A 24,285-nucleotide genomic window follows, 5' to 3' on the forward strand; every position below is an offset into this window, starting at 1 on the left:
CATCACACGTAAGCACCACGCGATAGCCTTGAATTCCACATCTTGCGGCACCAAACACCAAACGAGGGCACTAAACGTCGGTTCGGACGGGAATGAGAGTCCAATAATTTATTTGGCCTATAGCGTTGCATGTCACGTTAGACGGATAAAGTGTAGCTATACTTCTAATCAGACTATGGTAATACACGAGGCCCGCGGAAATCCGGGCTAACGGTATAGTACAGTCGTCGGAAGTGCGATAGTACGACCGTATTTATACTCGATTAGCGCAGATGCAAATGAATCTATTCCGAGCAATGGACGAGACGTGGTGTCCTTACCGACCAATAGACGAACGTGATGTCATCATAAGGCTCCACATCTCTTTGTTTGGTAGCTGCTAACGAGAATTCGGCCATCGGCGTCTGTCCTGTATGGTGTTTAGTTCTTTGCTTAACGGGTTTACAAACAACGCCTACAGTCTACATTTGCACGTGCAAGTTTTTCAAAAACCAAGCGTCTAGACAGCGAAGGTGCTGGATAGGTGCATGCGGTACGTGTAGCTGTACCTGACAGTTACTGGTAACATTTTGCTTGTTGTACCGTGTTTCTGCATAGTGGTACTGCAGTCTGCCAGCTTGAATTTTCGGTGTGGGTGGCTAAGCGGCCGCGGTGTTGTTGCAACCATCACTAGTGTCGTCTTAAACAGAAATTTGGCGCTCCACGGGAATTTGCGAAGTAGAACGTGCATTATCCGTGACAGCGCATCTGCACGTGTGTCGGACGAAGCGACTGACTTCTAAGTACGCGAGTGCGTCTCTATTCATTTTTGTTACGGTATCCAAAGTGAGAGCGAACCGAGACACCTAGTCTACATTTGAAAGTGCATGTTTTCCCATATTAATGTTTGGTTTTGGCTGTGGCGGCTCTGGGGTCATCTCATTATGACAACCTGTGCCTATTTAGCTATTTAGCGGTTAGACGGTGATAGCTGCATAATACAGTACTGTACACATGTCTTAGCATGTGGTGTTTTTTTATACCATATGGCCAGCCGAGGGATTAGCACTGCAGTGCTTCTCCATTCATCTAGCTGAAAGGTTTGCGTAGCCATCCCCTCCCCTTTTCGACTTCCGGACGACGGGAAGCGTCTGGTGAATTGCCTTTGAAAGTGTCGTTGCCGCACTCAATTACTCCCCTAGAGGATTCCGGGAGACTAAAGATATCTTTAGTGGTCGACATACATCACTGTCAACGCGGAGGTCACTGGTGGAACCAAGTCAAACCAGAGCCTTTCCAAAGCCCGAAGTCGAAATGAGGAGAGGCATATAGGAAGGCTACATAAAGTACTTTCGCGGTGTAACACTGCACAACTCGACGAAGACTACTGCTAGTTCACACGTAAATGTCAGGCGAGAGAAATACACAATCACGACAATAAGGAGGCAAGGGCTGCCAGTTTGCTACCCTGTCATATTCTAAAGTCTAGATGTGACCGTCTACATCTCCTTCATGCATAATCCAAATCGTCTGCCTCCTAATTCCACACGAACCACGTGGCCAACAGATTTCAGCGCAACCCCTACCGTGCGCTAGACTAAAATGTGACGAATATATTTCCACTGTAGCAAAATACAATTTGAATGCAAGTCATAGCCAACAGCTGCTAAGCTACAAGTGCCATCTACCCAATAATCTACAACAACTTGACCAGAAAACACGACCACAACAACAGTCACACAACAAGCAAGATGATCGACGAGAAGTACAAACGAATAATCATCTGGTTCTCATTACTGAGAAACTGCTGGTGGAAATTCGCCAATCTTACCTTGTTCCGTCACAGGGGATCCATTCAGACTGTATGAAATCCGCAGTCTCATCCTCAACTGTTGCTACAAAAATAATAAATATTACTTACAAGACAAGCAACCAAGCACACAATCTGTGACTCATTAAAAGACAGTCGAACCTAGCTAATTGAAATCTTCGCTAATCCAAATAACCATTGGCGTCCTTGCCTTGCGTACCCAGATCCTATTGGGTACGTTATGGTTACAGTAGAACCTCATCAATCTCAACAGCCCGTGCCAAGCCTTGATTCAGATTTGCGAGGATTAGGATTTGCAAGGATTAGGATTGGCGAGGTTCGACTATATCTAGTTTCTAGCAAAATGCGAGTATCTGACAATCTTAAATCATGGCTGTCACATTATTTAGAAGTACATGTAGTTGTTACAGCAGTGTCCTTTACCACAAACATGACGCATGTGTAAAGATAGCATAAATACGCCAGTGGTCTGGGTGTCCGAGGTAAAGTCTGAACCTCCAAGGCTACCCGTTTTGAAATTCTGGTAATCAGTACAACAACGTCACTAATCCTAATGGGACTTGGCATAAGGCTGTTTGGATTAGCGAAGTTCTACTGTAGCCATGCATGCGACATCCACCATTGCAACCAAATAAGCAGTTTCATACATGCATTACCAAATGACTACACCATACAGCAACATACCTAACCTATAAGAATCCACACACACACACGCACGCACACACACACACACACACACACACACACACACACACACACACACTTACCTGTTGAGGATTCGCAACCTGAATGATTTGTGTCACACTGCCAGAATAAGAAGGCGGAATTACATTCCCAGATGGTAATTAAATGTTTAACTGGAATGCCTTGGAACAAACAGACACACATAGACAGGTATTATTCTCACTTTCCTGTTGTAGGGAATACCTTTGGTACTGCTACTTGAAATAGAAAGTCTGTCATTGCGACAGGTTGGGAGTTACAAGCAAACATCGAGATGTCGACTATGTTGCTGGGATTGTTGGCAATTTTTGAGAACGAAAATTCAACTGTCAATCCGTTCTTGTTGATGAACACAGTCATTGAAGGTATGGAACCTAAGAAATTCACAGTTCAGACAGACAAACTGATAGATAGGCAGTACATACAGACAAACTAATCTAAACAAACAGACAAAGATGTGCAATATAGCATGCCTGTATCAGTTGTAGGTGGGGTTCCGCCTCCCAATAAATCCATTAAGCCTGAGCCAGAAGATGGAGCATTAGACTGCACAGACTGAACTGGAGCTACAAATAGAAACCAAATATAAACCATCGTCAATCATGCAAACATATAGACAAACAAATTATATACACATAAACAAGAAAGAAACAAAGAGACAGAAAAAAGGAACGAAAAAAACATAAAAGAAAAGCTGACTCAAATAGACCGACAAACAGACAGACAGACAGACAAAAAGATAAAGAAACAAATGTGTAAACAAATAAAACAGACTACAAACAAACCAACATACACACACAGATAAAGACACCGATAAATAGGCAAATATGTAAACAAACAAACAAACAAACACAAGCAGACCGACAGATACCAGCCAGCCAGCCAGCCAAATACATGCACTTGCCCACACACACACACACACACACACACACACACACACACACACACACACACACACACACATACACACACACACACACACACACACACACACACGCACGCACACACACACACAAACACACACACACACACACACACACACAAACACACACACACACACACACAAACACACACACACACACACACACACACACACACACAGCGGCATATGGCACAAAGAAAATGCCAAACCTACAAATGTCACAATACGATAATGTCCCAGAATTTGAATTTGAATCAGAGTTCTCATTCAAATGTTGCTTCTTGAGCTGCAGATTTAACAGGCAGTGGTGTTGCTTCTAAACCAGGTAAAGTTGCTCCATTTGCTGTACAAGACGAAAGAAAATGTACATTTACAATGTACTAGCAATTAAATCAAATCATGAATCATGCAATACGCAAATCTTACCTTCTGTAGGTAGAGATCCTCCTGCTTCGTTTGTGTCATTGACACTAGCTGACGCCTTAATATCTGGCAAATGGCATCCTTTCTAACAAAGTTGACCTAGCACAAAATGAGATGGTGAATAGGTTATTAATGTATACATACACCCACATGTACACCCACACTCACACACACACACACACACACACACACACACACACACACACACACACACACACACACACACACACACACATACACACACACACAGACACACACCTACACCTATGCACACACAGCAAGAAATCACAGGCTGTACCATCATTCATGCCTCATATGATTAAACGCACTAAAGAGCTGTGAGTATTCAACAAATCGTTGCTGCAGTTCGACATCCAAATTTGTTCCACATTGAGCAACTAAACCCTGAATACGTCTACACATATCAGACCATACATTAATTAATGCATCCATATATAATCAATTGCTACAAAGTCTGTCAGATTAACACAGACAAACATACAGACAAACATAGACACAAAAATTGTTGATACAAACTTATAAATGTAATAAACTCTAACACGACTTATACCTACTGAGACACAGACAATATAATATTTCTCACTCTACTGTCTGTGTGAATCTGGTACTGAGCTTCATAAAGCTTGTCACTGCAAAATTAAGAGAAGTTGACAACGAATGAGGACTCTCCAATACAGCTTGCAATACATTGAGCGCATCAGACTCACTCACCTAGAGTACACAACACAACAAATAATCATTTCCCATAAACTAATCAAACAACAAACTACACAGTTTTGGCATCAAATCAATATACCCTATTTGCCCAAATATATCCCCAGGGCTCAAGAAAGCTCCCATCCTCAGTTTTGGCCAATGCTCTAACATTGTCACACCTCTTTCTACAGTGACTGTCTGCCAGATTTGCACTGACTGTAGGAATGCTAATAACATTATTCTTCACTTGCTTACACCTTTGACAACATGCAGCAGCTATGCAGAAGAGAACTGGTTCATTGACTGAAGTTTTAGTGTTGTCAATGCAATGGCTTGTTTGCTGTCAAAATATGCCAAGAAATTTAGCATTAGCATTAGCTTAAGCTAAATAATTAATAACTTCCGCCAATTAACACCTTTAGGTGTCAGATTATCTAGTAATGTCCCATCCCCTACTATTCCTTGGATGCCAACCATGGAATGGGATCAGGCGAGTACAGTGTTGCAACACCACTTTCCAAACCTCTGCAAATAGTTCTAGATATTATAGGTTATCACATGGCTACAAGAGCAATAAAGTAGACTGAGGGTGGTCGCTCTGATAAATTCGATATCATCTGAGTGACATGTGATAACTGATTTATATCCCATTTCCCAATGGCAAGCATTTTAGTCAGGCAGACGATTGAGCCTGTTAGTGGAGCAGCGGAATGTCTTTCTTGTTCAATTTCTATGTCAAGTGACTAGGAATTGCTGAGTAGCACATGTATCGCAGTTGATGTGTATGTTGACAACTTGATAGACTGCACTTTGGCACTCATCATATAGTAATTACTGGTCATCCAGAACCATGGGCTGCTGATAACTCATATCAGACCTTGGGTTGATAACCTATATGTATATCAGTCTATCTTGGGACAACGGGGTGATATACTAAGTTTATCACTCCTCTGGCTAATTGGAAATGGCCTAGCAATAAGATATACAAAGTACCTACCAGATCTTACCAGATAAAGATCATACCAAAACATCATCATCTGCTTCTACCACTACAAAATTAAATGTGAAATGATCTGACCAAACTTACCTCAATAGCCTCTTCTCCCTGAGTTGGTCCCAGCAATAGCAGATCACCATACTCACCAATACACCAAACACCAATTTGAACAAGGGATTGCTAGCACAAAACAAACAACAGAACTGTTACCAACTCACACAAACAGCAGCGTAAACTCAGGCCATTCCAGTTTCAGTGCACAGAGACACTTTATCATACCTGGCTAATGTCACCACTGAGAGCAACATAAAGCTGCTGCACAATATATGTATGGAGTTCTGTCATGCCAGCAAACAACTGAATGAGAATCGGAACAAGGTCTTCTTCTACGTATGCTCCTGCCTATAATATATCAACAAAAATTAGTGTTGCTACATAATGCATGTGTCGTGTATCAAGAAATGCATTTCTTATATAATCTAATGTATTACAATATCCATGCCTCCACCTTCAAACCTTAGCATAATGCATTAGAGAATCCAATTCAGACAAAATCAATAAAATTCAATTTGATCGATTTGTGAAAACGACTCACCATTGTCAACACTTGCAATACGGTATCTACATGCCACTTCTGATCAGGAGCGTGTCTAACACAAACATGCATGTCTTTCAAACAATATACACATCCATGACCGCCTCTTACTTCTCAGCTGCAAGAATGAGATTAGATGCAATATATGCCTAAACTCCATGTCTCCGTCGGACAGAAAAGACACAATTTCCTTAGTAAGACTCTTCACGTTACTGTCATTGATTAGAGCAAAACATAACTCAATAGCCTGTCTGCAAACAAGACACAAATAATCAGTATTCATTAGACTCGCTCTTTATATCTAAACAACAGAAACAACACATTCTTCCAATGCACATATTTAGCAATCGGTTTCAGGCAGTGTTCAACTTCAACTGTTTCAACGTAAATATCTCAGCACAGCTGTGTTGAAACAAATTGATGCTTACACAGATGCAAAAATAAAACAGACTACATGAATAGAAATGCTTCAGATACAAATCTAAATCACATGCTTTCTAACACCCAAGATACTTTGTTCACTCTAATGAGTTAAGCCTACAACTTGAATATTTTGTTGCCTCACTCTTAAGTGTTGCAACTATACAGTTGACATACAAAAGAACTTTAGTGATCGCAATCAAGGGAATTTCCTTGCAGGCCCTGTTTAAACATTCATGACATGAGGCATCCAATATCAGAAGTCAATTTACAGAAAAAGAAAGTATTAGATGTAAACAACAAACATGCTAAAACTAAAAGTCCAGAAAGGTCAAGTTAAGCCTGGTTCACACTATGACACCAATGCTCAGCTGATCGTCAAACTTCAAAGAAACTGCCTGGATGTTGGCGGCATCCTTTGATGTTGACGCCGAAGTCAACGCTGGAATAGGATTCATTTCTATTGTCGACGTTGACTTCGACGTCAACATTGTAGGCTTTAGTGATAAATGCCTGAATGACCTTCTAATTCATACCACTATATCATGAAGTCTATTTTTGCAGTATCATAATATTCTCTGCTTATATAACTATTTAACCATTGCAAGCACTACCATCAAGCTGTGAACACAACAGCAATACAATGAATGGTCTTTCTCTTACCTTCTAATGGATATGTCTGGATCCTTTAAACAATCAACAACAGTGCTCCTGTGCCTTTGAACAGCTGTATGATCAGCGTGAGCTGTTTTTAGAAGAGTGTTCAGAGCTACATATCTAAAGAAACACAGTAGACATGATCACAACAATTATCATTCATACACACAAAAACACAAAAACAGACCTTACGATAAACAGATAGCAACAACATACCAGGACAAGATCATAAACAGTAAAGCAGCACACATACTGGATACACAAGACACGTGTGGATGCACAAAACCCAGGCATGCACCCACATCCACGCGGGCAAGCACACCCACACCCACACCCACACCCACACCCACACCCACACCTACACACACACACACACACACACACACACACACAGCACCACCACCACCACCACCACCACCACCACCACCCTTACACAAAATGCAAGGCAACATAAAAACCACAGATACAGTAGCACTCCATCAGACAAATAAATAGTGAACGTGATATGGTGACAAACATTAGCCAGATATACTACTTATAATTTATGATAGTACGTGCAATCCTACCTGAGCAAGAATGTCGTTCATTGCATCGCTTGTTTCATTGTCACCATGACCTAATACTCAAAGCAGTCGGAGGACTTTTACCTGCGTATAATACAAACATGTAGCTGGTGTACAAACAGAGTCTGAGACTGATAAGACAAAGAGATACAAACTGAAAGACAGACAAACAAATACACAAGTTCTATAGCAAATGAAGAGTCTTCAAGGATTGTCTGTGTGCAAGAGTGCTGCCTGGGGACCCAAACATGCTCTTTCTTCACTTTTTCAGTCAACTTTGATGTATGTGTTTAATTTTAAATGTCACCAATTAGTTAACATTAACAAGTTTTAGTTCCTTTACAAAAATCTCAGACCTTCCATTGGAGTCTAAGTTTCAGATCGGGCTAAGTTACCTTCACACTCCAACAAAATATGCAGAAAACAGAGCCAACTGTGCTAGCATGACATGATTGTAGCCTAACAGCAAAAAAGTGGACAGTGCATAATACTTTAATTAAAATAGACCAATGACGTCACAAACCTGTAACGTGATTTTTAAAAGTTTTAATGTATACATAATTTTTTTGAAAATTATAGCTCAGCAACTTTAATAGAGTCAAAGCAGAAGCTTACTTTAGTCTGCAAGAATGAATTTGACAGTGAGCAAAGCAGTCCTTAATTTGTCTAAATCCACTTCTGCATCACAGAAAGTGTGAAGGAGTCCAAGATAGAACAAGCAACTTTGGGTCAAAAGCAGATCTTCACAGCTAAGTGGGCAGTTCATTCCAAACCCCTACCCCCAAACACCACAGCCTACGGGCCTGCACAACTACAAAAGTCAAAGTAACAAATCAAAGTTGTTCAGATGCCTATAGCATGCAAATGTAGTTAAGGACACAGTTGAAAACCTAGGGCTGATAACCTATAGGTATATCAGTTCATGTTGGACAACAAGATGATATACTAAGTTTATCACACCTCCTGCTCCTTGAAATTCCCCTAGCAACAAGATATACAAAGTACCTACATGATCTACATCCTACAAAAACATAATCATCTGCTTCTACCACTAGAAATTCAATGTAAAATGATCTGACCAAACTTACTTCAAAAGCTTCTTCTCACTGAGTCGATCCCAGCAATAGCAGATCACCATACTCACCAATACACCAAACAACAATATTGAACAAGGGATTGCTAGCACGAGATAAACAACAGAACTGTTACCAACTCACACAAACAGCAGCAATAAACTCAGGCCATTCCAGTTTCAGTGCACAGAGACACTTCATCATACCTGGCTAATGGCACCACTGAAAGCAACATACAGCTGCTGCACAATGTATGTATGCAGTTCTGTCATGCCAGCAAACAACTGAATAAGACGAGGAACAAGGTCTTCTTCTATGTACGCTCCTGCCTATAACATATCGACAAGAATTAGTGTTGCTACATAATGTGTGTGTCGTGTATCAAGAAATGCATTTTTCATATAATCTAATGTATTACAATATCCATCCCTCCATTTCCAAACCTTAGAATAATGCATTAGAGAATCCAATTCAGTCAAAATCAATAAAAATGCAATTTCATCGATTCGTGAAAACAACTCACCATTGTCAATACTTGCAATACAGTATCTACATGCCAATTCTGATCGGGAGCGTGTCTAACACAAACATGCATGTCTCTCAAACAACATACACATCCATGAGTACTTCTCACTTCTCAGCTGCAAGAATGAGATTAGATGCAATATACGCCTTTAACTCCACATCTGCGTTGGACAGAAAAGACAATTTCCATAGTAAGACTCTTCACATTGCTGTCATTGATGAGAGCAAAACATAACTCAATAGCCCGTCTGTAAACAAGACATAAATAATCAGTATTCATTAGACGCACCCTTTCAATTTCAAACAACAGAAAAACAACTTTATTCCAATGCACATATTTAGCAATCGGGTTTCAAGCAGTGTTCAATTTCAAGTGTTTTAACGTAAATATATCAGCACAGCTGTGCTTAAACAAATTGATGCTTACAAAAAAAAAAAAAAGAAAACAGACTATGTGGATAAGAATGCTTCAGATACAAATCTACATACAAATCTGAATGACATACTTTCTAACAACCCAAGATACTTTGTTCACTATAACATGTTAATTAAGCCTGCAGATTTACACAACTTGAATATTTTGTTGTCTCACTTTTAAGTGTTCTGACTATACAGTTGACATACAAAAAAATCATAGTGATCGTAATCAAAGAAATTTCCTTGCATTCCCTGTTTAAGATACGTGACTTGAGGCATCCAATATTAGAAGTCAATCACAGAAAAAGGACACTATTTGTTGCAAACAACAAACATGCTAAAACTAAATGTCAAGAAAGGCCAAGTTAGTGATAAATGCCTGATTGACCTTCTAATTCATACCACTATCCCACAAAGTCTATTTTGCAGAATCATAATATTCTCTGCTTACGTAATATTCAGCCATTTCACAAACTACCATCTAGTTGTCCACACGATGATAATACAATGGTCTTTCTCTTACCTTCTAATGGATACGTCTGGATCCTTAAACTATCAACAACGGTGCTCCTGTGCCTTTGAACAGCTTTATGATCAGTGTGAGCTGTTTCTAGAAGAGTTTTCAGAGCTGATAAGAAAGAAATACAGTAGACATGATCAAAACTATTGTTATTTGATACGCTAACAGATAATACACAAAAAAGCAGAGCTTACAAACAGATAGCAACAACGTACTAAGACAAGATCACAAACAGGCAAAACAACATACATACTGAACAAAAATGCATACGTACCTAACACAAATACAGACGTATGTGGATGCATAAACCCATGCAGGCACACACACACACACACACACACACACACACACACACACACACACACACACACACACACAACTGCATAATAAAAATAAGAATGAAGGACTTTCACCTGATGTTCTTGTTTTTATTAATTAAGTAGAAAACATCCAAGAATGTTCACCACCAACACCTACATAATTACAAACTGCATGGAATGCTTCAATAAAAGACAAGAAACGACACACTCATAGTCCACTCTCTGAATTGATATCCATGATGGTCAAAACAACCTTCATACAGAATTGAGTTTCCTACGTTCTTGCTTGTGTCAGTATTTGTAGCAACCTGTCAACAACAATCACACAATTAAATAAACACAAAAGTAAACACTTAACTGTCCCACAGCAGCGATCAACCCCATTGAATGCTTCACACACACACACACACACACACACACACACACACACACACACACACACACACACACACACACACACACACACACACACACACACACACACACACACACACACACACACACACACACACACACAAGCAAACAAACACGCATACAAACAAACCACCACCACCACCACCATGACCACAACCAACCACCAAAGGGCATGATGCAAGATGGCATGTAAGCCACAGATAATGTTGCACAGGGGTGTCTAAGTTGTTGCAAAATTGGCAACAGACTTTTCATTTTGGCAACAAAGACGTGAGTTTGATGCGACAGACGTACTCTCAAGTGACTTAGACTGGCTCACGTTCGGGTAGCAGGCAACTGTCGCAAGTAGACTCCTGACTGCTGTATTAGTCTTGGCATGGCTACTGAGAAAGATATGGCCACGTCAACAAAATATAATCCAGTACATATTTAGAGCATGAGGTATCAATAGACGGACACGTTGTGCTCTAAACCATACAGTTTCTGCACATGTTCTGTGCTAAAAGTAAGCTGTCGGCATTAATTGCAGTACAGCAGCTGAGCTAAATTAGTGAATGTGAGAGAGGTTTCAGTACACCATGCAGCCCTAGATAGAGCTGCCAATTCTCCAGCACCGAGTGGGAGACTCCGCAATTGGGACACTTCTCCCGCCTACCCGCATGTGGCATCAAATCTCCTGCATTCTGACCATTGGCGGACGTGCCTGTTCTGTGTAACCACAACTCTGAAGATAACTTTTAACTTAATTAAAACAAAGATAATACATATACTTGATATCCAGATATCAATATCTATGTGCCAGCACCCTCTCTCCATCCGGCCCTTTCATACATACTTGGTCACAGTATTGACATAAAAGGAGGACTCGATCAGGCAAAACTGTCTGAAAGTAGAAAAGGGGAGAAGTTGGCTATCCTAGACTATACCAAGGAGTTGTATTGCTGGAAAAACAATTGAAGAAGGCTACAAACAATAGAATCTAGAATATCCCAACTAGCCACGAGAATGTATAAATATACCTCTTTCATATATTTAATTAATCTAGGCTTATATTTAATAAGACAGTAGTACATACACGTTCTGTTGCAGTCTGCTTATTTAATTATACTGTAATTAATTAATTAATTAATTAATGGCTTGTATGTACTCCAACCAAGCATGCAAATATTTAAATTTTGATAATAATACATTATTTATATATTATTGATATATTATTTATATATTATTTATATATCATTTATATATTATTTATATATTATTTATATATTATTTATATATTATTTAACACTTAGCACTATATAAAATTTATTGATATTAATGCTATTGTAGGCGTGTACTTAGACTGACATGAACCTAACACATGAATGGCTGTTGGTCTTATAGAAAGATGTCTAAAAGTTTCCTTTGTGAAATTTGTGTAGGTAAAAGATATCCAAATAAAAGTGATACGTTGCTCTGATCACTCCATTTCAACAAAGCCCAGATTATTACTTTTAGCCAGTTGGCGCCTGGAATGTCCATTCAGTCGCCAGAACATGCCAATTCTTGGGCGACAGTCCTCAAAACCTTCCACAACTCTGGTCGCACTTCAAGTAAACAAATAAATAGAGTGAACGTGATGGTGAATAAGCCAGATGTACTACTTTACCTAGAAAGTAATCCTTGGACCTACCTGAGCAAGAATGTCATTCATTGCTTTGCTTGTTTCATTCACCGTGACCCAATTCTCTTGCTACAATGGTCATGCCATAGTCTGATCCACATGATCTTCTGTACCGATATTCTCTATTAGATTCTATACCTCCATTGATCGCAAAGTTAAACAAAACACATACAAACGTTTACTGCGGAACCGTAGCCCTTGATTTTAGATACTCGAAGTGCACTTGTCTAGTCGAAGGCCTTTACCTGCATAAAATACAAACCATTCTAGCTATTCATCATTATCGTAAATCTAGGCATCACCGTTGTTCAGTCACAGTCGTGGCACCACCATCTGCTTGAGTGGCTTCAAGCTTGCTTACTAGAGCTACTGCCCAAGACCAGCCTCTGGTGCCACTTAGCGCCAGTAGCCCACCCTAGGGAGATACTAGTTAGAGTCGCGACTTCGTTGAATCGTTTACGAAAGCCGTAACGCAAAGAGAGTGCCCGCCCCGTGCAGATCCCGCGCTACATCAGTCAGTCTAGATAGAAATGTCCCAAAGAGTCCTTGGAGCTCCAATTCGCTGCGCTAATTTATATCGTTAGCGCGCTGTAGTGATTGTGCGACTAGACACGGTACGTTACAGCTAGACAAATAGGCGAGTGCATTATGACCAGCGAAATTTATTTGTAGCATTTTTCTATTTAGCGAACTTCCAGCGAAACCACTGCATACAAAGAACTGTGTGCGTCATGGACTTTAGGCAAGCAGGTCAGAATTTCTGCGTCTCAGGGTCTTGGGACGTTTGAAAGACCACTTTCAAGTTTGGGGAACCTGTCGCTTCATACTATTTTGTGAAGACTGAGCATGCGCGCATGCTGAGGCTTTTCGGCGTTGAAACACAGCATGGGCGTCAGAAGGGCAGCTGCCAAACGGCCATGGCATTACCACTTTCCTTTCTAGGTGACCTTTGCCAGTCGCCCATTTTGTATACTTCTGGTTAGGGGTAGGTATTAGATCATCTATGTTGCTATGTATCTGTTTACCAGTAACTACATTCTGATGCGTTCCCAAGTTTCATACTGCATTATCGAATTGGCCAGTTTTCATTTATCTTTCTATTCATTTGTTTGGCATTTTTTAGTTTGTTTTTGTAGATGCCTACCATTGGTATGATTTGTTTGCATCGTTTAGTGTGTAGATATTTATTCTGATTGTACAGTACTAACTTGTATTGTGCTGCAGTTGTGTCAACTATGTTCCCGAGCCAGAGGATTCAATGTTGCTGCAAACAGCTTTAGCGATTTACCAGAAGTTTGATTAACCGGCCAGCTGATACTATGGTTCTCGAAATTCAACTAACTGACGTTGATCTTGTTCAAGTGATATTTACAACATGTGATGATCTGTAAGTAAAGAGCAGCATTGATGACAACAGTAACTATTTAAACACAGACAGAGCTAAACTGTGTTACTCTTACTAAATCATAATGCAACAAAATGTCACTATGTCACATTGTGTGTTTACCACATTTCTTAACCCAAATGAGTACATTTTTTAACAAAGCAAGTTTCACTTGAGTCTACATAATTATTAATGCCTCACTTTTACACATGGAGTTGCTTACATGGAGTCTTTGGTTGAGGTTAAAACTTTGCCACTTTTGTGTACTGGTGTGGAGAGCTTGTATTATTTATGTGAATGAAATCAGTTTATTAAGCTTTAGTTGAGATTTTATTGATAGGTACATGAAAGCAATTTTTGTTGACACTTTTGGTTGTTTGTAGTGGTTGACATTGTGTGTGAATGTTGCTTTTTATTTAGATCTGTACAAAAGCAACTTGCATTGATGTTATGACATCAACAGATTTGTTTTGATCTCGATCCCAGCATACCTAATAGCGACTGCTTAACTGAGATTATGGAGAACATTCCACTGAATAACCACTTTTCGTCTATTACTAGAGAAGTAAGCAGTTCAAATGGTTGCCTATGTGTGTGCATGTGTGTGGGAGAGTTGAGTGTGTGTGGGAGAGTTGAGTGTGTGTTGGAGAGTGGAGTGTGTGAGGTGGAGGCAATTGGGGTGTGTGAGGACTGTGTGGTATGGGTCCTTGGGCGTATGGGTGTGTGTGATTGTTGGCATGTGGAAGCTGCAAATGTAATCATTGCAAGCATATATGTGATGGTACCACTCTTAATGGTTCCTTGAAATATGACATTGTGGTTTGGTTTGGTATAGCTGGACAACATGTAGCCAAAGGCTTTGTTTCTTGAAGGTATTCACAAGAGCCATCTGGAGACTCAGAGTAATATGCTGGTGGTCCATTTCTATGTTTTATTGTTAGTTAGATGAGTTTATTGGAAAGATCGTGTTATGGACCATCCAATGTTGATTCAGCCAAGCAAAGTCTTGCAGCATTATTTGTGAATGGATTTCTTAATTGTGCATGTGGTCGAGATAAGCTGTTAATGGATGATGGAAGTAAATGGATGTACAAAAACAAGGATTGTGGTACGTTTTGTAATTAATTAACTTTTGTGTGAATGGGTACTGTAGAGATTATTTGGAATTTGCACACACACACACACACACACACACACACACACACACACACACACACACACACACACACACACACACACACACACACACACACACACACACCACACACACACACACCACACACACACACACACACACACACACACACACACACACACACACACACAAACATACACACACATCCTTTTCTCATTTTCCAAAGCGTAAAAATGATTGCTGTACTTTGTATTTGGTGATCTAGAGTCTGGTCATCAACATAGTAGTGGTTCTGGTACAGCGAACTCTGGAAGTGAAGCCAGCACAAAACCTGTTCAGGACGCTACTCATCAGGCGATGGCTGTACTTGGGATTGCTCTGATTATGGGTGGAGAAGAGATAGAAGCTCAGATCTTTTATCCCTTTGGTAAGGAGACTTCTGTGTATAGATTTTGAGGCACTTAACGTAATACTTATCTCTATGGCATACCTAATTCTAGTTGTTAGTTATTTCTGTGATTAGACCTAACTGCATGTCAATCATTGGCAACATGTTGGTGTAGACCAGAATATGAGTTTCTGTTGATGATTTATTTTGCAAATGATGGTGATAACTAGATGCAAATTTGATATGCATGGCTTTCTGAGTTAGGAACAGACTGTACTTAGGTGAAATGGCAAACTAGGGATTTGAAAAGTGTCAGACACTTGATGTCTGTTCACAAAATTTATAGAGTGTGGGAATCAGATTTGGCGATAAGTATATTTAGGTAGTAGCAAAGGAATGAATCTTTCAAACCACCTTTTTGGTAGGGTGACATCAAGATTTAGTAGTACAGTGTATGACAAAGTGTATTTCTCTGACCTTCAGACTTTTGGTTACAACACTCAGCTTCCAATTTACATAAACACTTGATACACATACATGTAGGCTAATGTATGCATAATATATTAACCATTGTTCTGGCGGTTTCTTTGATCTAAGTTAGTGGTAGACATCACTTTGTATATGGTCAACTGGAAATAGCTAATTGTAAATGTACCCTTGTTTAGTTTGCATAGGTGTTTCTTGATCTGACGATATGACTTGATAAGAATTTTCTAATGACATGGGTAATTGGGAATAGCTACACTACTAATCTTCAGAAGTTTTTCCATGGTTCACAAAATTTCTGGAAAGACTTTAGTAGAAGTGGTTTGCTATTTTTAACATGCTGCTATAAAAATTTTGTTAGTGCCAGGTTAGCAAGTCTTTGAGAGTTTATTGACTCTCGTTGGTATATTGATGGTAGCAGTTCTAGTTTGTATACTTAATAGAGAGCTGTTGTGAGTCAGGATTTTCTTACTATGACTTTGACAATTTATTACTTGTAGAGCACTGGCTGTATACTGTCACACGGTTTGAATTGTTTTGTTATTTTTGAATTTTTAGTTGCAGTATGGTGAACCGGTTAATCGTCAAGCTGTTTCCTTGGCTCTGGGTTGTTGTCGACGTCTAATTCTCAGCTGAATGTTTTGGATATGTTGAACAAGTTGTGTCACGATACTGATGCCGAAGTGTCTCACAACGCTATATTTGGTCTTGGACTAGTCGGAGCAGGTACGATATGACTTGACACTAGCAGTGTAGCATGTTGGACAGATTGGAGTAAGGTTGTAGGTTGGAATACTCTATAATGTAGTACACTGTACTTTAGCTCTGTGATGTTGGTTTGTGTCTCTTGATTTGCCATTTTAGTATGTTTACCTTTTATTCCGCTGTGTGGATGTATCTGTCTCTGAATCAATTAGTTTTGGTTTATGAGTTTGTCTATTAATGATGAGTAGAATTAGATATCATTACTTTCACTCCGTATATGATGAAGTAATAATTCTCTTTTGTTTTTTTATCCATTGACTGGTAGAAATTTTTGTATCTTTACAGTAAACCAGTTAACTAAACATTACAGGAATGAGTTGCTCACCAGGGAAAGTTGCTTGGACACAAGACGCTTGATGCTTTTCTGATCTTTTTTTCATCTTCACGTTCTCTTGTTCATTCTCTTTTCCAGGCCGGATTTAGTGTTGTCTGATAATTGACGACTCAAAATTGTATTGTTTGCATCTGTACCTCAGTGCAGGTTGTCATCCCTGACACATTATTTTTAATCACATTTCTAAGTTGTCGAAGTCATCTTTGACAGTTCCAATAATCTAACACAAAGTTTAGTAGAAGTTTTGCCATTGATATTTATCGCAATAGATCAATATATAATAATAGCTGTAACTTATGACTCGAGTGATTGACCACTAGGAAGACTACTCATCGACACTAAATGTGATTTCTTTGCTATATACAAATAATATTGGTATTTTAGGTACGTGCAAACAATGCTCGACTTGCTGGTTTGCTTTGTCAGTTGGCCATGTACTATCACAAAGATGCAAACAACTTGTTTATGACCAGAATGGCACAGGTCAGATAGTCATTACTGTGTCATTGCCGTTTGTTTTGATGGTGTTTTAGTACTGGTAGATATGGTTATTGATTGACGTGGGTGCTTGTGTAGAGTCTGACTCAAGCCGGGAAGGGAACATTGACGATGAATCCTTATCATCATTATCGGGCTCTCATGTCTCGTGTTGCTCTTGATGGACTCCTGTCTGTGCTTGTTGCATGTCTCGATGTCAAGAAAAGTAAGACATGCACTAGTGTACAAACTGGAAGTTTTGTAAGTTGGTGCAGGACATGTACTTGTCTCTATTTCTGTCTTCGTTTGTATTATGTTTTGTGTGTGATTTCCTGTGTTGTGGCATTTGTGTAGTGATACTTGGTAAGAGCCATCATTATCTTCTGTATTACTTGGTGCGTGCCATTCAACCTCGAATGCTGGTCACACTTGATGAAGATTTGAAGTTGGTGTCAGTTACAGTGAGGGTTGGGCAGGTGGGTTATGTTATTGATTGTTAATGTTGTTGCTGTGTCTGTCTGTCTGTCTGTCTGTCTGTCTGTCTGTCTGTTTCTGTGTTGTTCTGTGTCGGTCTGTGTGTGCACATCTGCATGTGCTTGCATATGTACTGTTGTCTTCAAGAGGTTACTGTTTGTAGGCAGTTGATGTTGTCGGTCAAGCAGGTAAACCAAAGACCATCACCAGCTTTCCAATTCATTCGATCCCCGTGTTATTGGCATATGGGGTGAGGGCCGAGTTAGCTACCGAAGAATGCAAGTTGCTTTTCTCATTTAGAATATATCAAGTCGACTCATGGTTGTTGATATTGTTAGATGTATCGCTGAGCCTAATTATGCAAGGATTGGTCATTTTGAAGAAAGTTCATGAATCATCTTAGATCTAGAGAGAATAATGTAACTCAGATAGACTGTATGTGTGAATTGTGCATATCAGTTGTGTGCATTTTGGCTTTGCTGGGATGCAGAGAATTTTAGTAGAGATAGTAAGATGATAAATTTCTCTTGTGTACTGTATCAGTCAGTGTATGTGCTGTTATCAATTGCACACAGTTTACTGGTCTTGTTTGCTCTCTAGAGCTCTAAACTGATAGTGTTTGCATTGTTGCCAGATGATAATTTAGCAGTGCTGCCAATTTTGATTACCAATATGAGTGGGACAAAGATATGCATGGCTACGCCCCGCAATATTGACAAGTTTCCAAGACCCAGTGAAAGCCTTTCGAAGTGCATGCAAGCTCACAGTCTGGGGTCAGACGATTACAAAGAACATGAAAACTCTCTGATTGGTTAAACTTATAATTAGAAAATAGTGACGGTGGTAGAAAGTTTGTTGATCAATGATGTGCTGTTGGGTTGTATTTTTAGATAATGGGACGTTGTGACTCACCGTGGGTATAGATTACGTGACGTCATTGAATGTGTAAGTATGATATCAGACCTAGTGTACACTGTACGTAGAAGTCTTCAAGTTACGTGACTTGTGAAGTCAGTAGTACTCTGATGCACGAACACGTAGAGAGAGCAGCCTCAAGAAAAGCGAACTGTTTGTAAAAGATGGTGCTAGTGGGTGTGGTGATAACCGTGGCATTAAATTTTTCCATGAATTGAGACGGACGGTGATTACAAGAGATGAATCCCCCGCTCGAGCATACTCAGAACTGCGTGCGTCATGGACTCGAGACAAGCAGGTCAGGCTCTTGTTTGTCATCGTTTATCAGGGTTTCAGGACGTTTGAAAGAGGGCTGTTCTCGCTTTACAACATTTTCTAGGAAATGGGCATTGGCTGTAAAAGCCCTACCCAGACACGCGATGTGTTTCAAGCAAAAAATGCCGGACTGGGCTAGCGAGGGCTGGCTCCACAAGCATTGCAGAGACACGTTAATACAGCACCGGGATAAAGTGGTGTTGCAAATTGGCGGGTATTTGAAATATCAGTGCAGATCACGCCTTCCAATTTATGGAAACGCCCTAAAGGCACATCGTTCTAGGGACACTTCCCTAGATTAGCGTTTTCCTTACACTAAACGCTTACACTAAATTTTAGATCTTAATGTTTGCATCTAGTTGTTGGCTTGAGTGTTTGTTCGAAGTTGCAGTACCAAACCCTCTCCTCGCGCTGTTGTGCCCGTATGGTTAATTAATTAATGAAATGTTGCAGACGGTAATCTAATATTGCTCTTTCTTCAGAATCTTTGTCAAATCAAAGCATCCAAAGCAAAGAGTTTGGTGAGGAAGGAGTCGCAGAACGGTCGTCTGTTGCTACCAGTCAGCTGACGGAAAAGAAGTCAATTTCAAAAACCATTCAGAGTAATGGAGGAGCAGCAACACGTCTCCAAGAGTACGAGTAAGATTTATTATGTAAAACTGCATGTCAAAAATTTGCAGGGTATCATTACAAATTATGCCTGTGAAACTGGATCTCTGCATGTGTCCAGTTGATTGGGTTTGATTAATGATCCATCGCCATGGCTGCCCATCTCAACTTTTGTCTGATCGAGGTACGCAATTTGTCTCTCGCTTGTTTCGACGCCCACCAGACCGTCTCGGTGTTCACAAAATTTTTGCTAGTGCCTATCATCCTCAGACTAACGGTCAAGTGGAGCGCTTGAACAGCTACCTTGCTTCACCTCTAACAACCTACCTTAGTTAATGACCATCAGACGGATTGGGATGAGTATTTGGAAGCCATTGTCTTTGCCTATCGAACTAGCTTTGTTGACGCTATTGGCAACACGCCATTCCACTTAGTGCGCGGTCGTGATCCACGCCTTCCAACTGATGTTCTCGCTCGTACTCCATGCGATCTGGACATTGATGTTTATCATTACTGTTTGTCTCTCACCCAAAAGATCCAAAAGATCAAAGACGCCTATGCAACTGTTCAAGCTCATCAAGAGTCGGCCGATCGGCATGACAAACTCTATTACGATAACAGTCATCATCCGGTTCACTTTGCCGACGGAAGCCTTGTCTTTCTTCATCGGAAGCCCTTCAACAAACAGGGTATGTCAAATTCCCTATGACACCGGTCTTTCTCCCAAGCTCACTAATCACAATGAAAGTCCTTTCCGAGTTCGACGTAAACTGTCCGACGTTCTTACGGAATATCTCATTTCCAGACCGGTCGACTTGCTAAAGCCCACGTTTATCAACAAGGACATCGGCCTCTGTAGTTGTTGCAGGAATATCAGGTACCGCAGCGAGTTCCGTCTAGCGAGAAGAGCGATCTACAATAACGACAACGTAGCGGTTATCGTGAGTAGTACAAGGCAGATGACCGAAGATGTCGATTTCCACTACTTCAAAGGTTGAGAAGCGCTGAATAACTGGAGTTGACCGGAATGGCGTGGTAGCGGTGGTTTACGCAACTGGCATGGCAAACGTGACCGAACAAAGGCTTTGACGTCTTGACCAATATCTTTCCAAAAATACTGAGAATATGAACGCAATGATAAGTTTTCTTGTATCTCAGATGACCAGACATGGGAAGGTCGTGAAGATCTTTTATCACAGCCAGCCAACTAGAGGGCGAAAGGATAGGAGCATAATGACGTCGCCCATTTTTTGTAGATGTATGCATCAAAAGACCGGTATCTGAATCAACGGTAATGTGACCATTACCACGCAATACTTCTTTGACTTCTGTCGAGGCGATGGGGTGTTCAGGATGCTTGAGGAAATCGATGACGGCATGGAGCAGCGGATAATTCCTGTTGGAAACGATTGTCATCGAGAAGAAGATCGACAATTTCGAGAGCGACAACTATAATCGGTGCATCAACCGATGATTGTGGAACGCTACCGTTAGACGCAAACGAGACAGGGCGTCGGCATTCGTGTTAGCTTGGCCGGGCTTATGTCAAATAGTGAAATCAAGTTCCTCAAGCCTAAGGATCCAACGAGCTAAACGGCCTGTTTGATGGTTGGCGGACATCAGCCATGAAGATTAGCGTGATCGGTCTCCACGGTACACTGAACTCCGAGAAGGTACTTACGAAAGATTTCGCATCCCCAAACAACTGCGAGTAATTCCTGTTGGCGAGTGTCATACTTGCGTTCTGATGCATACAGTTGACAACTAGCGTACGAAATGACGCGTTTACGACCATCAGGATAGACCTGAGCCAAAAAATAGCTGCAATAGCAGTACTAGACGCATCCGTCTGCAGGAGAAATGGTTTGCTCCAGTCAGGATGAAAAAAGAAGTGTTGAAGTAAGAAATTGTTTGAGTTTATCGAAAGAATGCTGTTGGTTATCAGACCATTGAAAAGGCATGCTATTACGAAGTAATCAAAGTAAAGGCTCAACAGTAGCGGCGTATGACGAAACAAAGCGACGATAATGTGACATAAGACCCATAAATGACTTGAGTTGAGACTAATTCGTAGGGATTTCAATATCAGTAACATCATCGATTTTAGCAGGATCGACACGGAGCCCGTGTGGCATAACCACGTACACAAGATATCGGATTTCTTTGTGCGCAAATGACTATATTGTCGGAGGCGCTGGAATCCTGTTTCCAAATCTTGAAGATGGCTGTCAAAATCAGTAGAAAAGCAAGACTATTATCAAGATACACGATGCAAGAACGCCATTTGAGGCCAGAGAGAACAGAATCCATTGCCCGTTGAAAAGAAGTGGGAGCGTTGCACAATCCAAACGGCATGGTGGGAAATTCAAACAACTCGAAAGGAGTGGTAAAGGCGGTTTTCTCAATGTCATCAGGAGCGAGAGGAAGCTGTCAGTATCCTGACATAAGATAAAGTCAAGGCTGGAAAAGAACTGCGTACCAGAGAGTAGATTCAAGCTGTCGTCAAAGCGAGGAATGCGATACCCGTTCTTCTTGGTGCAAACATTCACTCGGCATTAGTAGACACAGAAACGCTGACTGCCATCTGGTTTATCTACCGACACGACGGGACTAGCCCAACGCGAACGGGATGGGCAGACAACTCCTGTGCGCATCATGAATTCAATTTGACGTTCTACTTCATCTCTCTTGGAAGAAGGTAAACGATAAGGCGGGTTAATTGGCGAGTGATCTCCAGTGTCAATGTGATGTGCTAGCACACTAGTACGACCCAAATTGTCCGAATGCTGCGCAAACACGTATGAATAACTGCTCAGAAGTGCATTCAGTTGAGACTGTTGTGAAGACGAAAGTGAGTTGTTAATCAAAGCAGACGAGCTGACGACAAAGCCTGAACACGACGGAGTGTGCATCATTGCACAACGCCGACGACAAATCGCTATCAGCAACACCAAAAGGTGTGACGGTTGTCGGGTCTAGAATAGCGGTTGAAGAGTGCAAGACGGTAAGAACAACACAAAAGACGACCGATTGAACCACTGCTAAGATTAACTAAAAAATCAGGGCGGACTTGATCGTTGGCGACACTAAATATTGGAAGTGTGACTGTGCTACTAAAACGAGGTGATTGAAACGTCACTGTACCGTCACCGTACAGAATAAGTGCGTAAACGTAGCGCAAGAAGTCAGATCCTAAAAGAATAGGAAATGCAAAGTCACGAATAACCACGAAACAATGATGAAATTTTATGCCACCAACAAAAGGCGTAAGATCAATCTTATCTACGACACCAAGCTGACCACCATTTGCTGCGATAAGATTGCCATGTACACCAGACGATTGGCTGACGTCAAGACCGACAAAGGCGCTAGAAACGATTAAAGAAGCGGATGTGGAGTTGATGACACACCTTGCAGGTGCATTTCCTTCAATAGTAATTGTGTTGACAGGAACGGAAGAAGAAGGCTGAGAAGCCAGAGAAGAGTCGTCGTGAAGGACATACACAGGATTGCGACCGGAGGACGGTGGTTGGCGTGGGCTGACAACACTTGTATTGTGTGGCTGTTCACAGAATCCGTGTTATAGTTTGGTAGTAACACGGAATTGGCAGGTGCTCACTGACACGACTTGTGCGACTTGATTGCTCTGGCAAGACGTTTACGGCAATCAATAATGTTTTGACCGTATATGTATACTTATGACAGTAGTGACAGGTACTATCAAATGTGCGGGCTTAGGAACCCAAAACTTGAAGTACAACGGAAGACGAAACTTTGTTGGAAAACGCAGACGATGTCCGATTAGTGTCAGATTGCAAAACTTCAGAACTTCTCTCGGTTGGTCGCGTTCAAGCTCGAATTGAATCTCTGGACGGTGAACTTCCTGAAACCGCATAACATTAGTCAGCTCTGGTAAGATGTCATCTTGAGCTCTGTTGAGTTGAAGAAGGGTACGACGAAATTAAGACCAAAACTTATAAAAGCAGGGTTTTGAGTAACTTGTCGAACAGACATCAGATTGCGCGTAAAAGGAAATGAAGGTTTTTTGGACCAAACTGATTGCGCAGAAACCCTCGAATTTGTCCCACGTAGCTCCTTCTGCTGTTGCAGTCGACAGAAAAGCGCGATGCTCGGCACGAACGCGTCCAGCAAGCGCGACAGTATCGAGGTGTAAACGGTGTGCTGGCGTCCAACGTTCCAGATCCGAGACAGCATGAACATGGAACAGCCAACTGTCGAAGTCT

General features: G+C 40.9%; 1 protein-coding gene and 1 pseudogene across 3 annotated transcripts; one reads left to right on the forward strand and one right to left on the reverse strand.

Moving 5' to 3' along the window:
• Window positions 1-1,590: 1,590 nt before the first annotated feature.
• Window positions 1,591-7,851, reverse strand: LOC134180845 (AP-1 complex subunit gamma-1-like; annotated as a pseudogene).
• Window positions 7,852-13,355: 5,504 nt separating this feature from the next.
• On the forward strand, window positions 13,356-18,881 carry LOC134181289 (26S proteasome non-ATPase regulatory subunit 2-like). Of its 3 annotated transcripts, XM_062648536.1 has the most exons (12): window positions 13,356-13,373; window positions 13,447-13,509; window positions 13,984-14,146; window positions 14,564-14,708; window positions 14,979-15,251; window positions 15,544-15,705; window positions 16,711-16,878; window positions 17,636-17,734; window positions 17,828-17,954; window positions 18,083-18,204; window positions 18,366-18,480; window positions 18,541-18,881. In XM_062648536.1, exons 8-12 carry the CDS (start codon window positions 17,684-17,686, stop codon window positions 18,603-18,605), a joined length of 480 nt encoding a protein of 159 aa, XP_062504520.1. In that variant the 5' UTR covers window positions 13,356-13,373; window positions 13,447-13,509; window positions 13,984-14,146; window positions 14,564-14,708; window positions 14,979-15,251; window positions 15,544-15,705; window positions 16,711-16,878; window positions 17,636-17,683; the 3' UTR covers window positions 18,606-18,881. The 3 variants fall into 3 exon arrangements, with proteins under 3 accessions (XP_062504520.1, XP_062504518.1, XP_062504519.1); XM_062648534.1 differs by lacking the exons at window positions 13,356-13,373; window positions 13,447-13,509 and adding an exon at window positions 13,657-13,744 and having other exon boundaries at window positions 18,366-18,881; XM_062648535.1 differs by lacking the exons at window positions 13,356-13,373; window positions 13,447-13,509; window positions 13,984-14,146; window positions 14,564-14,708; window positions 14,979-15,251 and having other exon boundaries at window positions 15,506-15,705; window positions 18,366-18,881.
• The last annotated feature ends 5,404 nt before the right edge of the window (window positions 18,882-24,285 follow it).

Source organism: Corticium candelabrum, chromosome 6 (genome assembly GCF_963422355.1).
Source record: "Corticium candelabrum chromosome 6, ooCorCand1.1, whole genome shotgun sequence".
Taxonomy (NCBI): Eukaryota; Metazoa; Porifera; class Homoscleromorpha; order Homosclerophorida; family Plakinidae; genus Corticium; species Corticium candelabrum.

Bases quoted from the DNA above. Each gene is read 5' to 3' on its own strand.
- LOC134181289 (XM_062648534.1), top strand. From the start codon at position 17,684: ATGTACTATCACAAAGATGCAAACAACTTGTTTATGACCAGAATGGCA. The intron at 17,735-17,827 runs GTCAGATAGTCA...GTGCTTGTGTAG, and splicing joins TTATGACCAGAATGGCACAG to AGTCTGACTCAAGCCGGGAA. The intron at 17,955-18,082 runs GTAAGACATGCA...GCATTTGTGTAG, and splicing joins ATGTCTCGATGTCAAGAAAA to TGATACTTGGTAAGAGCCAT.